Source organism: Coturnix japonica, chromosome 2 (genome assembly GCF_001577835.2).
Source record: "Coturnix japonica isolate 7356 chromosome 2, Coturnix japonica 2.1, whole genome shotgun sequence".
Classification (NCBI taxonomy): Eukaryota; Metazoa; Chordata; class Aves; order Galliformes; family Phasianidae; genus Coturnix; species Coturnix japonica.
The window spans coordinates 87,615,555-87,632,377 of record NC_029517.1 but is presented as its reverse complement, the minus strand read 5'-3'; the positions used below and the strand labels follow the sequence as shown (position 1 = coordinate 87,632,377).

Here is a 16,823-nt window from a genome sequence, read left to right as displayed (position 1 = left end):
AGGTCTGTAGGCAGAAATTGCCAGCCTCCTTGTTGTGTAGCAATTTCTGTGTCTTCCACACTAATCAAGTTGCTGTCCTGAAATAAAGTTCTTTGACTACTTAGAGCTGTGCTCTATTCCTGGCGGATCCGATGGATTACACTGAAATATAACGTTCCTATTCAATATGGAGATGTGGTGCTACCACAAAATCATTTTATGTCATAGAGATGAATCTCTGTGTAAATTTTATGGGCACAGGCAACAGCCATGTGTCTATACCCTTCCAGCAAAGCAATGGCATTGTATTGCACAGCCAACATACACTTTACTCCCATATCCTCCTGTATTCTGATACGCTGTTCAACAAACAGACCATGAAATGAATTATTCATCGTGGGTGGGCAGTGGGTTGAGCCCTGGCCATGAGCCAAACTGACCTCTTACATTCTTCACATGCACGAGCTTTTAAATCACAATTCTGGTAATGCTGCTGTGAGGTTACAGTCTGAGGCGTGCACTCTCAGTCTCACTGCTGCAGATTGATTTTCTAAAAGAAAAGTTATCCTTTCTCTATGAGTAAATGTTGTCTTTCCCTTCTAGTTCCTGACCTCAGAGTATTCTGCTCAGGAGGGGACTCTTCAGCTGCTGTTGTGCTGTCGGTATCAGACCGCATTCCTCTAGTGGCAGTACCCATCTGCCCTTGAGTGTTACAGATTGTCTTGTTAAAAATAAGCCAGGCATTGTCAAGCTGTATTTCTGCCATGCTCTTTGTTACCAGCTGATGGAACTGGGAGGAACGGTGATCTTCTCCTTGCATGTGTAATCTGAGAGAATCATTTGTCAAGCAGTCCAGAAGTGGTATGCTGGTTTGGTTTGGACATGTGTAGCAGATGAATAGGATCAATGATAGAGAGTGAAGGGTGGCAGCCAGGAGCCACTCACAACCATGGAAAAGGACAAGAAAGAAAACTGTGACTCACCTGTGAAACCCAGGACCTGGCTGTAGCAATTTATAATTGATTTTAGCTGCAAAATTATTGTTATAAGTGTTTCTCACACTGAGATGAATCACTTTTACTTGAAAAGTTATCCATTTCATCTCAAATACTTAGCAGGTCCTAAATAACTGACAGTCAAGGCAGGATTCCAACTCCTTTTCTTAGAGTTCTATTATTATTATTATTATTTTCTCAGAGGATAAAGCAATGAGAAGTTATTCTGTGTAACAGAACCTGAACCTACCCTTCCCCCCCACACACACTGCAGTACAGATCTCAGCTGTCAAGTGCTGCAAGGTGTTTTACTCCAGTGTCTTAAGGAGGCTGACAGGGTGGGATATGATCCCATGTGAGCGCTCTTTTGCTTTAGTGATAAAGAAGAGAAAATCCTAGGACAGATGCATTGATTGTGCTTGGATCTGGCTGGCAGAATGCTAAAGGCATAATGTATAATGCTAATGCTAGACTTCAAAAAAAGTAATGAACTGATGAAGTTTTTTATCTGCATAAAAATCTTTGGGGAAGTCAAAACTGCAGTCTGTCGGAATGAATTTCGGAATGATTTCATGATACTGATTAGAATGAAACAACTCCTGTTGAAATTTGTAATCCATAACTGTGTAACACAGGGTAAATACACTCTGCATGAGTCTCAGAATACATCTGGGGGGTATTGTGGGCAGTTTGATGAAAAAAAAACAGCTCAAAGATCAGCAGCAATGAAGACAACAAACAGAATGTAGTGATTTGTTAGAATGACCAGTGCAGAAAGCATCAAACACTGCTGCACAAATGCAAGGCTGTGGTTGGAATTCTGTCACTCCTCATTTCACAGAAGCTGCCATAGAGATAGCAGACAGAGAACATGCTTTTACACATGATAATCTTTAGCATAATGACTGAACTCCAAAGGCAAGAGTGCAATATCACAGATTCATCATCCTCTTACAGCTGTACACACACTAACAAATATCAGAGAATATGCATTGCAGCAAAAATTTGACTTCATTCTGTTCTTAAAACAAAATCTCTGCTCTTCCCCAAGATCTCTGATGTATGGGGTTGAATACAGAAACATTTTGACTTGATTTTTTATTGCCATACTCTTTTGTCTGCAGTTGTAGGAAAACATTAATCTAGATGTTTTAGTGACTTGTTGAACACATAGTGCAGCCTATTCTCTGGATCTATTTGTTTATGTAGCTAAGAGACCTATTAACAGTGGAAGTTAAAAACACAGCCACACCAAACACACATTCAGCCTGACATAACAGGCAGGTACATGCCTCTCTCTTCTACAGCTGCTACAGCTGTTGCATAAAAATCACTACGACTGACCCTGAGAAAAGTCATGGGTGAGTTACTGTTAGCACTGAGGCTACGCACAGGCAGAAACAAAAGGCTGAAAGAAAATACTCATTTACAAAGGACAAAAAATGTGTTACAGATGAAAAGACAATAAGGCTCCCAGTGCAGGAAAATGCAAGGGTGACTGAACTCAGCCATGTTAATATTCATGGCTGGACTTTCAGGTTTTTTTCATTCGACTTGTCAAACTGAGAAAAGCGTGTGAAAATGGAGCTAGAAACACTTCTCCATCAGATGGTGGAATTCCTCTGGTGCTGCTTCGAGCACTTTGAGACATTTCTTCCATAAACATACTCAACCTTGTCCTGGTGTAGCAACCTTTGCTTTAACATCACTTGGGTCAGACCGCATGTTGAGGGCACAAATAACAGTGGTACCTCCACTGGCAACTACAGTTTCTAAGCACACTGGTGAGCAGCATTAAAACAAACCCCAAAGTGCTGTGTTTGAGCACTGGTGGCAATCAGTGACAGTACAGCTTGCACAGCAATAAGCCTAATCTAGGAACAAAACAGGAAACTGTTTGAGCGCTGTATGAAATACAGTGACTTCTCCAGGCAAAATAGAAATAATAAACACTCCAAAATACCTATTATAAGTGTGTGTGCTGACTTTAGCCTTATTTGACTGCCTGCTTTCGTGTGTATTGTTGTTTCCCTTCCCATTTTGTAAGATCACCCTGTCTAGTTCCAGGGCTGTTTCTGCATTCTTCTGCAGCTGCACTGTCTCTGGGACTCATGTGCCTCTGTCAGACTTTGTCACAATCTGTTGGCAGATTGAGAAGGTGGTCATGGAGATACATGGACACACACTCGGAACAGAGCATGACTTCCCATTTTTTTGTTTCCTCAGGAAGCTTGGAATGGGGGGGGACGGGGGGAAGTAAAGTAAAACAAAACAAAGGAGCCAAACCATTGTAAGATACATATATTTTTAACTTACATGAAAACTGAAGAGGAACTACACTCACCCTGGGACTTTCCTGCTCTAGGAGGCCATGGGGTTAGTAGCATTTACCAGCCTACCAAAAGCTGTCAGAATGGATCTGCTCTGTGCATTTTTTTTAATTGCTTTGGTCATTACTGTAAGTGCTAACAAGTTTTATAATGCTTCATAATCCTTGTTGATATCCTTACATACCAAAATACAGCACATAGTCATTCTGAAAAAGGAAACAGTAACTAACACGTTAACTGTTCTGCTACAACATGAATTTTACTCCAGCTTCTCAAAACTCCTCCAGTAAATAAAATTAGCCCTAGCAACAACCCTCATACAAACACGAACATGTTTCCTGAAAAGCAGGAAGCAGCCTGACAATCATATCATATGAGCAGCTAAATACAGAAGAACTTTGCTGGTTTTGTTTTGTTTTGGTTATTTTATTTTGCCAGGACATCAAAGTGCATTTCCATGTGACCTTGTAGGAGATGACTATTGCCTGGTCTGCTCTTGATGGAAAATCCTTCTTCTCTATTACACAGGTGATTTACACATTTTATCCTACCTTGTGAAATAGGGATCATATAATTTACTGACTCTGTTAGGTTGGAAACGACCCTTAAGAGCATCACAGAATCACACAGAATCACAGAATGACCCGGGTTGGAAGGGACCTCAAGGATCATGTAGTTCCAACCCCCCTGCCGCCGTAAAGCTAACACTGCTAAGTCCACCATCAAACCATGTCCCGAGGTGTCATATCTACATTAATTGTCTTGCAGGTCACAGAGTGTTCCTATGTTCCTCTGTTTATAGGATGAATCCCATTGACTCAATCAGATGGAGCACACAGAGAGGCATCTTTAAAGATGTTTAGGTGCCTTAAACTTCTGAGAAGCATTCACAGGGATTTTAAAATATATCCATAAGTATGGCAGCTAAGTTAATAGTATGATCTTGAAACGCCTAAGTACCTATGGAGGTGCAATGGGACAAAGACTATGAAGACTTACAGAGAATGCTTTTGTAGGTGATGGTTACAATGGCAAATCCAGCTTCTAAGTCAGCTGAACTACTAAGCAAACACAAGCCTGGATGAAAAGGATTCAAAGGCACATTTGCATTCAATGACCAACAAACGGGTGTTGCTTCTCAGATTACTAGCAAGAAAACACAGAGAAGCTGCAGGTTGATTCAGGTTTGGCTGTCTATTTAAATAGTTTTAAAATGCGTAAAAGTGAGATGCAAATTCTTTGGGTAAACTGTTGCTCAACTTCATCACACAGACAGTTCTGCAGGCTGGCACCTATTTCAGTTGATTGCTTTGTGTGTGTGGGAAAGTGGCTGAAGTTTCGGCCTCTGAACAATGTTTGACCAACTGCTGCTCTCAGACAGCAGAGAAACCTTTTGAAAAAGCCACTGGCTGGTACATACAGCTTTTCAGGAGGGATGAGGACTGAAGGCTCTATGACAGTATTCTCATTTCTTCTTATACCCCTCTACTGGTCTATATATGTTTACTTTCTGCCTACTATTTTTCATTCTAAAAAATATCATCTGATTCTAAAGGCTGCTGTTGGGTTACGTGATTGAAGACTTGCCTCTCTGAACAGTGAGAAGCACAGAGCAACAATGGGAAGTGGAAGGAACCCAATAACATACCCAAGAAATAGGAGCCTCTTACACATCGGGTCTGAATCTTCCACAGGTGCACTTTCATAACTAATTTCTGGACCCAAGTAACAGAAGAGGTATGACTCTGTCCTTGATTGAGATTAGTAACAAGCAAAGCCCAGCTGACAAACTTAATGAAGTAGGTAGGAAGAAAAAATCTAGAGATGGAATTTTTATAAATGGCATCCCAGAAGAGATGTGGAAAAACAGGCCTCCAAGATACATTCAAGGACATATAGATTTAAGCAAAGCCCAAGATGACCTCAACAGTCAGGCTGCTGAGCAAATGACTTGCTCATGGATGTCTTCCAAAAATGCAGACAGAAGGACATTTATTTGAGTCCTTCTGCAGAGAAAAAGGCACATAATATCCAGTCCTGTGGTGCTGGCTACTTGCAAGGCAAACGCACTGATCCTCCATTTGCTTCAGTGATGGCAGAACGCATGGTGTGTGGGGGCTGCTTAGAGGTCATTAGCAAAAAGCTGCTGAAAAAAAGTTACAAAAAGACAAGGTTGGTTCCCGGAGTGTGTGATCCAGCTATCAGCCATGTCACAGCAATTTATGGGCAGGTAGGGAGGAAGAGACCTCCCAGCTTTGGTACAGATTTTGGGCTATTTGGGGCTCACATATTGATTTGTGGGGTTTATCTTAACTGTGTTCAGACTGGGAAGAGCACACAAGTTCCAGGCAGGCTACGTTTAATCTCACATCTTTCTTTAACCTAAGAAACTCATCCGGACGGTGAGGTTCTACAGCCTCAATGCTAGTCTTGCACAACAGAAGGGGTGCATTCAGACTGTAAAGATGTGCTCAGACAGATAAATGCCTTCCTCCAGGGCTATGCAAGGAGCTGAAGAGCACTGAGGAGTCACAGCGGCAGATGGACCAGGTGAAATTCAAGTCTCCCTTCCAGCTCGAGCAGTTCTTTGACTCCACGCGGTGCGAATGAAGCTTGCAGGGTGAGGACACAACCCAGCTCCGGCTCCCACAAAGGGGCTGCTACCACCCCGCCATTCACCCAGCCCCGCTCCCCGGAGGTAACGGTACGAGCCTCCATCGCCATCGGGCCGAGCGGGGCGGTCCCGGGAGGGGGCGGCCATTGGAGCGGGCGGTGGAGAAAGAGGGAGGGGAGGCGGGGGTGGGGTGCGGGGCTTCAGAGCCCATAAAGCACCGCCCGCACGGGGCAGAGCCGGGTTGCGCGGCGGGACAGCGGGACGGGACGGCACCATGAGGGAGATCGTCCACATCCAAGCGGGCCAATGCGGCAACCAGATCGGGGCCAAGGTGAGCCGAGGGGAGCAGCCCTCCCGCCGCTCAGGGTGGTTGCAGGACGACAGGGAAGTTCAGCAGCTGTCGGTAAAAGGTGTCGGGGAACGCTGAAACCGACGGGATTTCTCGCTGCTATTCGCAAAGCGGTCGGGATGGGGCTGAACAGCGGGCACGGGGTGGAGGGTGGTCGAGAAGCCCCTCGCAGCTGTGTAACCCCGGGCGCTGTCGGGCAGCGCTGCAGGGAGGGGCCGGGAGCGCCTGGAATCCAGCAGCTGTCCCGGGCCGCGCTGCGTGGCCGTTTGAGCGCTGGGCAGGGCTACGGAGCTCGGGGAGTTCCCAACCCTCTCATTCTCTCTCCTTTTTTTTTCCCCTGTCCTAGTTTTGGGAAGTGATAAGTGATGAGCATGGCATTGACCCAGCCGGAGGCTATGTCGGTGACTCAGCGCTGCAGCTGGAAAGGATCAATGTCTACTATAATGAATCATCTTGTAAGTGTGCGGTGGGGAGGGGTGCTGGGCGACGGGCTCCGTGAGAAGGGAGACGGGAATCTGGGAGAGAGCGGTGCTGGAAGCTGGAAGCGCTTCTGGCCGCCCTCCTCCCAGCATCAGCTGGCGGCTCCATCCCTAGGAGGAGAAAAGGGAGTGTCCCGATGGGCACAGCCTGCGTGGAAGTTTGTTAATCGCTCTTGCAAGGCGTGATTAATGCATCAGCTGTCTCTTATCCGTTACCTCACGTTGAACTGTTGGTTTTGCCAGCCCATATCACAGATACAGCACGTAGTCTCTGTTTTCTGGGTTGAAAGAGTTGGGCCATAGGTAATGGTGATTCATTAATAAGGTACTAAAGGCACTAAAGTCCTTTGAGTCAGACTGGTGTTGGAAGGTTTTGCTATGTAAGATGGGGACGATGAGTCCTTTGGTCGTTGAGAATAACTTTGAGTGTTTTGTCTTCCATCCAGCTTAGTTTAACATATCTGTCTACAGATATGTTAAAGACATACGTACCTCTGTATATGTTAATTGCATATACATATGTATATGTATTGAGGGACGTCATGTCTACATATCTACATGTTAAAACATATCTACAACATATAGATGTTGTATTGAGGGACATGGTGTAGTGGGAAGGATTGGTGATAGACGGATGGTTGGACTGGATGATCCTAGCAGTTGTTTCTAACCTTGGTGATTCTAAGATTCTATGGTATTATTTATTTTAGTCTCTTTGAGCAGTCTTTAATCTGTTGTTTGCCACCTGCACCAAATAGCTCTTTCATTGACAGCAAGTCCTTCAAGCATGAAAAGTTGTGTGTTTTAGCATTATTATGCTCTGAAGGTTTTGGGTGATCCCTTGTGGAGCTGGGAGTTGGACCCATGATCCTTATGGGTCCCGTGCAACTTGGGATATTCTATGATTTGGATGTAAACCCTCCACTCATTTCATTATACACAGAACAGACTATCTACTTTATTATTCGACTATCTCTTTTTTCTATTCAGGCTTCCCTTCTTTATATCTAATCCTCAAAATGCTTACGGATAATATTACGGTAATATTCCACTGACATCTGATATCAAGTCTGTTGTTCAATAAGAACTGTTTTGTGCCTATCATGCTTGGATTCATCTTCCACTATGACTTCCTCTATAGGAAATATTTATCTATGTACAATCTGTATTAGACTAGTGATAAGCAATGTAATTGTATGTTAAACACTGTAACTGTTTCGGTATTTTCCAGAACATTAAGGGCATGCTTGTTTTTCTTTGTAGCCCAGAAATTCGTGCCAAGAGCAGTTTTGGTGGACTTGGAGCCGGGCACCATGGATAGTGTGCGATCTGGTCCTTTTGGGCAGCTCTTCCGGCCTGATAATTTCATCTTTGGTATGTGGATATCACTTAAAAAAGAAGAAAACAAAGTGAATGGTTAAAACAGCATATAAACGATATTGCCTCCCCCCTGTTCCAAAGTATTATTAGTACTGAAAAACTTGATTAGCTTAACAATCCATTTCCAGTTATCTGTAAGTCACCCAAAAGATGAAAGATGCCATTAACTGAAGAAGTCATTCTGCTGTTAATTGTTCTTTCAATTAGCAAACTACCGAAAGTTTCCTATGATAATCACCAGATAATGTACATTTACTTTCAATAGATTTGAATGCTAATGAAATCCTGAGGCCAATTCTTTACTATTTACAACAAAATGCATGGAAATTCTGCAGGAAATGGAAAGCAGAGGGGGAAAAAAAACGCAACCACAAACCAACCAATTATTGACTTGAAATCACGTTAAATGCATGAGCATGAGGTTGCTTAAAGGCTGTGTAATTTAACTCTTTCAATGGAGCCTTACAGAATAACATAGCACTAGAGGAATGCCAATGACACAATGAAAACCACTGTTAGAGCCAGTTAGTGGGGTATTTTCCATCATGATGAGGGAAAATCTGACAGCATGTGAGGGACTTCAGGTTCTGCAGTGTTCTTGGAGAAGGTTGTTCAGGCTTTTACTGTTTTACTTTGCGCTTCTATAGTACTTCCCATGTAAGCTTAAAAGTGAATATTACCATGATTTAATTTCATAGCATCCTTACAAAGTACAGGAGTGCTATTGGTCCCTTTGCACTAAAGGAGAGGCAGAGTGTAAAAGGCAAGAAAATAACGACTCCAACAGGAAGTCTGAATGAGTGCTACCATGAGGGTGTTAGTGGCCTTCTGGTTTTCATGTCTGCACTAGCCATGCTTCCTCCTGCCAAAGCAAGCTTTGGTTTCAGCCTAGTTTGGTATATTGTGTTAACATAAAGAAGGAACAGTGCCAGGGACAGACAGACAAAAGATAAACATTGTTTGGGTGGTATGGAATAAACTGTAGCTCAACCTCCCTCTGTTGAAGTAGGGAATAAGAAGCCATAGAATCATATAGAGCCTTTAACTGACTTCTTTAGCTGAGTTCAGCTGAAGTTTTATTGCTGATTTTCTCCCATATGATCCATGACAATGATGCTAAGGGTCCCTTTCAAAAGAAGTTCAAGTTACAACATGTACAAGTTACAGCTTTATGAGGCAAGTTTCTATATTCAGGTTTTTTCTTTGACTCTCTTTCTCCTGTGTGTATCACAGCAGCCCCTTAAAAGTGAATTGACACAATGTTTGGAAATACCTATGTTGGAACTTTGCATTTTGGCGTATCACCAGTAAAACCAGAGCAAAATCAATTTAGTATCTTTAACAATAGTTCAGTTCACTGCACTCCCTTCCTGACAAGCTAACAATGAACCAACAGCATGTGATGAACTTGTATCTGACGGAGGTCCCTGCCAGCATCAGGCACCGTCCTCCCAACCTGCTGAATAGTGCAGAATGGCTGCCTGAGTGCTGAAGTAATGATCTTCTGTATTAGAAGCCAACAAAGCACTTTGTTTTCTCTTTTAAAAATCCAGCCTGGACCCACAAAGGACATTGTGGCAGAGGCTGGCAGTTTCATAGTTGCTGTATGCCAGGCTGTTAGGGCTCATTCTGATGCAGAGGTTTGCAGCCACTGCATGCATATACACATATGTGTGCATACCTGTAATGATAGCTGTGGACCGTCAATCAGAATTTCATTCAGTTATATAAAGTAGCTCTTCACATGCACCAGGTACAGGGATTTTAGCTCAGGCCAGTGGGAGATTGAGGTGGATGCAGATATACTCCTTGTACTTCAGTGCTGCAGGATACTGATGTAAGAGGTGAAGAAGCACAGGTGGAATGAACTTACTGTAGGAGAGCAGCAGGTATTTTGGTTCCCTAATGGCACAGAGTTGCCCATCAGTATCTGCTGTGAACAGTCTGATGTAACTATTTTTGTTGACCATTTTTCATTGATACACTTTTGCATTTCTCCTTCTTTTTTGCCTACATCCTTGGTATCTCTTCCTGCATAGGTGTCTCTCCAGTTTAGGTTGCCTAAACTGATGATGATAAACACAAATGGCTGTTAGTCAGTCAAAGGAGCTGGCTTTCCCTCTCTAAATCAAATGCTCTGCACCAAACCTGATCACAACAGTCTTCTAAGCATTAGCATGCAAGCTACCAGTCTCTCTTCCTAGGTTTGTGTTTTATTTTGAGCAGTAGAGAGAGGAAAGGGAAGAAATAAGTTTTCAGAAAATAATTGCTATTTTTTGTCTGTTAGTCAAATGGCTTCCGTGCATGTGCAGCTCAACCTTACACATGAGCACTGGAGAAACAAACAGTGGTAGGAAGATTTGGCAGTACCAGCATCAGTTCTGGGATTACTTCTTGTAGACTTCCATTAGATTTCAGTAAGTGAACAGTGAGTAGAGGCAAAGATCTGCCAAGCCTACAATTTTCAGTGTAGTATGTGATTTTCAGAGTCTTGGTAGGTACCTGGTAAGTGGGGGACTTCCACTGGGGTTTCACAGAAAACATAGGAGACTCGAAGCAGGTGGCTGCTTAGTAGATGAGTGCAGTGTTAATACAGGAGCAACTGATAGGCTGGAGGGAAACAGATAGTTGTGGTGTAGGCAGCCACTGCTACAGTTAAACTGAATATAAATACAAAGGCCATGTTAATGCAATAAAGAGATGGCAGTGATCGTATGGGCTTCTGGGAGATCCTGTGGTGAGGATTAAGCCTGAGGAAGGACTGGTCCACTTCTGTGTTACATGTTTTACTTCCTAATTTATTTTGCAGACTAAGACATTGCAAATCAAGTCAGATGATTATTTTTCCTGCAAACACAAAATTTCTACATTTTTGAGAAAATTGCCATTTTTCTTTTTTTCTTTCCCCATTCTTTGCTCCTATTCCCCATTCTCTCCTATTCTCTCACTGCCTGCTGGAGAAGAGCAATACAACATATGGGGGATGTTCTTCAAAGTATATTCTTAATACTCAGAGTTTGGTTTTGAGATCCTTCTGCATCTGAAATAGCATTATTGTGTGCTGTGCAGATCTCTGTCTCTAGTAGGGGACCTGCTCAATCACACTGCAGGTGGTTGCAAGCCTATTTCATTCTGGAAGGATATTACTTTGTGCTTTGTCCAGCTGGACAGGAAGTGCTGACTTTCATAGATTCAAAGAGAGAAAAACACGGCAGCATATAGAACAATGCATCAACTAAGCAGATAAATCGTGAGGAAATTAAGCATTTTTTTTTGCAGTGAAAATAAAGTGTGTCATATTTGAACAACACCCCAGCAAGCAGTTTTCCCAGAACTGTATGTTTGGCACCAGCACAGCAAGCTGGGAATTGAATTGGTGTAGGAAGGAAGGGAGGACTTGAAGAACCATGCAGAATGGATATATGTGATTGTGGAATTATTGCTCCTTCTGATGACTAATTACAAGAGTACTACTGACTGAATTTGGTAGCACAGGGTATGGATGTAGTAGCCATGGTGAGGAACATGAGTTTTAAAGGCTGGTCCCCTATTTCATCTTTGTTATCTAATAATAAAATAGCCATGTAGCAGAGAATCCAGATTATCCATTCTGAGTGGCCCATTAATGGCAAATGGAAGCCAGGGGGAGAAAATGAAGGGCTTGTGAAATCTAAGTTTTCCAGTTTGGCAAGTTGCTTTGCAGATCCCAAAGAGTTTCTAGGGAAATCAGTAAATGTTAAATGGCACTCAGTTACCCCTGAATTTTTGGGATATCTTTCATGAAGCTTCTGTTGATCAGTATTTTCATTCAGGCTAGATATACAATGATTGAAAATGTTGTTATAGTTCTTTGATATAGTAGTTAAAAAGCTTTCGGAAGCTTGGCCTCATCCTTGAATGACAACAGTGCCTCCTATCTGAAAGTAGCAAACGTGAGAACAGTCCAAGAACCTTTCATTTAGAAATGTGCATCTGTGATTTAGCTTTTTATTCATCATGATCACTATAAACAGAAAGCATTTAAATATAAACACTCTCTGTATGTTTATGGAATAAGCAGGGCTGGGAGTGTAAGAGCTTTCAAAACAAGGAGTCGGTGCCATCTTTGCATTTATGGAAAGTTAAATTCCAAAAAAGAAAATGCCACCCAAAGACATAAATGAAAACTATGGGGAAATTTTGAGGCAAAAGGAGTCTGTATAAAAAAAAACTTACATTGATATTACCAGAGATATTTGTAGGCAAAACTAAAGAGCAGCGTTACTTACCTGTCAAATTTATAGCAGCTGATTTTTACGGGCGTGATGTGACGCCATTTGGTGCCCAAATGCTACGGATAACTTTGTATATTTTCTTTTCCTGTTGTGTATTGTTTTAGGACAAACTGGTGCTGGAAACAACTGGGCCAAAGGACACTATACAGAAGGGGCAGAGCTGGTTGATTCTGTACTCGATGTAGTGAGAAAAGAGTGTGAACACTGCGACTGCTTGCAAGGATTTCAGCTCACTCATTCCCTGGGAGGAGGGACGGGGTCTGGCATGGGAACCCTGCTCATCAGCAAAATACGAGAGGAATATCCTGACAGGATAATGAATACCTTCAGTGTAATGCCCTCTCCAAAGGTTTCTGATACAGTGGTGGAGCCTTATAATGCCACGCTCTCAGTCCACCAGCTGGTTGAAAACACAGATGAAACCTACTGCATTGACAATGAAGCTTTGTATGACATTTGCTTCCGCACCCTGAAGCTCACCACTCCAACGTATGGTGATTTAAACCACTTGGTTTCTGCTACCATGAGTGGAGTGACTACATCCCTGCGTTTTCCTGGCCAACTCAATGCTGATCTCCGGAAGCTGGCAGTGAATATGGTCCCATTCCCACGCCTTCACTTTTTCATGCCAGGTTTTGCTCCTTTGACTGCCCGAGGCAGCCAGCAATACCGAGCACTCACTGTTCCAGAGCTCACCCAGCAGATGTTCGATGCCAAAAATATGATGGCAGCCTGTGACCCGAGGCATGGGAGATATCTGACAGTGGCTACTGTCTTCCGTGGTCCTATGTCAATGAAGGAGGTTGATGAGCAGATGTTGGCCATCCAGAACAAGAACAGCAGTTACTTTGTGGAGTGGATCCCAAACAATGTGAAGGTGGCAGTGTGTGACATACCGCCTCGTGGCCTCAAGATGGCTTCCACGTTCATTGGCAACAGTACAGCCATTCAAGAGCTCTTCAAAAGGATCTCGGAGCAATTTTCAGCCATGTTCAGGAGAAAGGCCTTCCTCCATTGGTTCACGGGAGAAGGAATGGATGAGATGGAATTTACAGAAGCAGAAAGCAACATGAATGATCTGGTGTCAGAGTATCAGCAATACCAGGAAGCTACAGTAAATGATGGAGAAGAAGCATTTGAAGATGATGAAGAAGAGGTCAATGAATAAAGAAATTAGGTATGCTGTTTTCCAGGCTAAATTCTCACATGTGGATTTCTAGTAATTAGGCTTATAAATCTGTATTTAGGCTTCAAAATGAGGGGGAAAAAATGGGAGCACGACTCTCACATATTAGAGCTGTTCTTCAGAGTCCATTGAGGTCACTGGGAACTGAGGACATTCAGCATTTCTGAAAATCAGGCTGTTTCTATTCATGGGACGTTCACATAAGACTTCAGCTTAAGAGTCTAAACACAGAGATTGGTAGTTTGGGATCTTTCTTTTATTCCAAACTTTGTCTTCCATAAAGTTTTACAAGAAAAGAAGTAATATGAAAATCTACAAAATAGAACTGCACTATTTTCATCCAATTATGAGTAAGAAAATCTTGCGGGTTTGAAGTATTCATTCTGTACTGAGTATACAATACTGAACTGCCAGGAACAAAAATGTATTGGTAATAAAAAGGACAGAAAGTTTTTAACTGTTCTGTACAGTAACTATTAATGATGACATTTGATTCAAATTCTATGAAAACAAAATAAAAAAGATTAATATCATCTCAAGCAGAAGTGTTCTGGGCAGTCAATGCTGTATTTATCCAGTGATGAGCTGCAGGCCAAGGGCTAAATTTATGCTATGTGACTTTTTCACTTGTTGGTGAGTAATGACAGGTTATATATATGAAATCTGTCCACTTGTGGTACGTTCCTTAAGGACCCTCTGGAAGCACAACATCTTGCAGTCCCCTGTCTTTCTGGCCATCACCAGGTAACTGTTTCTGGTTCCTGTCTCCACTCCACCTTGCCTACATACCTGAAATTCATGCTCTCCACAGCATGGTGGGAAAGGAGACTACATGTTGATGTATCTCGCTACCCCAGTGGGTTCTATGGACGTTCTAGAATCGCTGTGCAGACTGAGGTTAAAGTGAAGTACAACTATTTATGCATGGTAACCAAAACAGCTGGCAAAATGAAAGATGAATGTTAATTTATCTATCTGCTCACATGACATCTGGAACTCTGTCTTGCACAACTGACTTGCTGCCTTGACAAAATGACTGTTGGGTGTTCGCTCTTTGTGCATACTTTGTACTTCTGGCCATATCAATTAAACAGCTCTTCTCCATTAGAGAGAGCTTCCACTGAAGAACACTCTGCCTTACATAGACTGTCTTATTTAGGTCAGTTCCCAGGCAACAAAGCAAGCAAACAAAGGAAGAAAAACCCTCTGGAAATCCAAACTTTATGTGTTTCAGGAACTCTGCTCTTTTTCGCCTTGCTTTCTGAAGCACTTTCTAAGCAACAGCTTTGCTCAATACTTTAAAAGAAAAAAACACTTCACAAATATAACTTCCAACGATCCATTGCTCCTAAAAATATCATAGATTGTTTTTAGTTTGGGATCTGGGGAATGAGGTTGTATTCCACACATAACTGCAAACCACACACGCTAAAGCTGTCTGCTCAGTTTTCTTCTATGTGGAACTGAAAGGAGCTTACTTTTAATCAAGTACAAGCAAAAGCACTAGCACAGCTGCTGCTGCTGGGTGAAGTAGGGGCAGCCATCTTTTAACTTCTGGAACTTCATTTCATCATAGTACAGAATTAATGAAGCTCCCAGCCACAAAATCTGATATTATTAATTAAAATACAACATAAAATTACAGGAATCTTAAACAACTGAGCATTCTCTTGGTGATCCAGCCTCTTTGCTTTTCATACACTGACTCAAAATCCAGAACACAGACTCTGAACCCATAGAACCCACAACTGACAACGTCCTCTGATTCTATTTTGACTCAGTCACTCTTTCACAAGTTTACTTACTTCCATCTGTTGGGTGTGAAGGCGGGACAACTTCACATCCCATTTAGAGCAACAGGAGGCATCTTCCATGTGATGATTTTAGAAGAAAGCAAAAAGCCAAATGAGCCCAGGAACCTGCAGTGAGAACATCATTACCAGAGGGTCAGCTTGCATGAAAGCAATAAGAGACAAGGAAGTGGGAATGCTTCCTTTTCCTCTTCATTCAAGTGATTTTCTAATCATCTTTTTTTTAGTAACAGGTCTGTCAACATTTCCTTCAGCTGCATTTCTTTTCAGATAATTACTTTCTGCTCTTAGAAACTTCACTCTTCTTTTGAAATGAAGAGCCAGTCACCTCCTGTGAACAGTTAAGGCTGGAAGAGGGCCGGAGCTGCTCCTACTCCTAGCAAGACAAACAAACAGGGAAGGCAGCGGTTCTCTTCCCGCTGCACAAGCCTCTACTAGTTGAAGGATCGCTGCTAAACGTTTGCATACCAATATAATCTGACCTTACTGGCAGCCACATCACAGAGTAGACTTTGAAGTCTCAAATTTGCGTTGAGTCTAACCACCCTCTTTAAAGGAGCAGGTGAGGTAGATGGTTTATTTAGTTCTCATGTTTTTGCTTTGAATCCAAAATGCCAACACAGCCCGTTTCTGCCACTTTTGGCACAAAATACTGAAACTTACTGAGCTAAGACTACACAAAGTAAGTTGATGCTCTTTTTGGTCTGTTCATTTGCTTGTTTGAGGGAAGAGTCAAATGAGAAGTGAGGAAATTAAGACCTCCACAGCATAACTACATTTAGTCCTCAGCACTGGCTACAAACTGCCTGTGAGAAATAAGATTTGTTCCACTAGATGGAAAATAGGGACATAAACAAATGGCAGTAAGTACAGCTACATGTAAAGTTCAACACTAAACCAGATGCAAATAAATTGGTTGCTACTTTGCCATGTCTGCCTGATGGAAGTTTTACAAACACAAGGACACAGTTACGTGTGCTAACAGGACGTGATGCTCAGCTTACACAGAGCTCTAAGTGCTGCCCTCAGCACTGTCACGGGATGCACTGGGAGCAACAAGTTCATTACGTGACAAAACAACAACGATCCTGTTCTGAGACAACTTCAGTAAAGTCTCAGGGAGATGAAAACAGAGGACTGGAAACAACCCAAGATCTGCATCTGTTCTGTGCCAGCAGCTCAGCTTCGCATGGAAATAAGACCAGACAATTTGCAGTCTGCAATTAAATACAATCAGATATGTCTGCGTAACTTTTGTTGCAAACCCTATAGAAGCTGCTGCACATTTTAATGGGGGACTGAGGCTCTCTCCCCCTTGTTTTCCTAATGGAGCAGCAGTCTCGTGATGATGACTAAACTTCAGTGAAAGCTCTGTAAATCTACCCTTTATTGGTCAAGTCATGTTGCAGACAAAACAAAGTTTGCT

General features: G+C 42.5%; 1 protein-coding gene across 1 annotated transcript; it reads left to right on the top strand.

Annotated features, from left to right (window-relative positions):
* Positions 1-6,155: 6,155 nt before the first annotated feature.
* On the top strand, positions 6,156-14,693 carry TUBB6 (tubulin beta 6 class V). The gene is made up of 4 exons (XM_015855243.2): positions 6,156-6,249; positions 6,614-6,722; positions 8,010-8,120; positions 12,505-14,693. Exons 1-4 carry the CDS (start codon positions 6,193-6,195, stop codon positions 13,566-13,568), a joined length of 1,341 nt encoding a protein of 446 aa, XP_015710729.1. The 5' UTR covers positions 6,156-6,192; the 3' UTR covers positions 13,569-14,693.
* Positions 14,694-16,823: the final 2,130 nt, after the last annotated feature.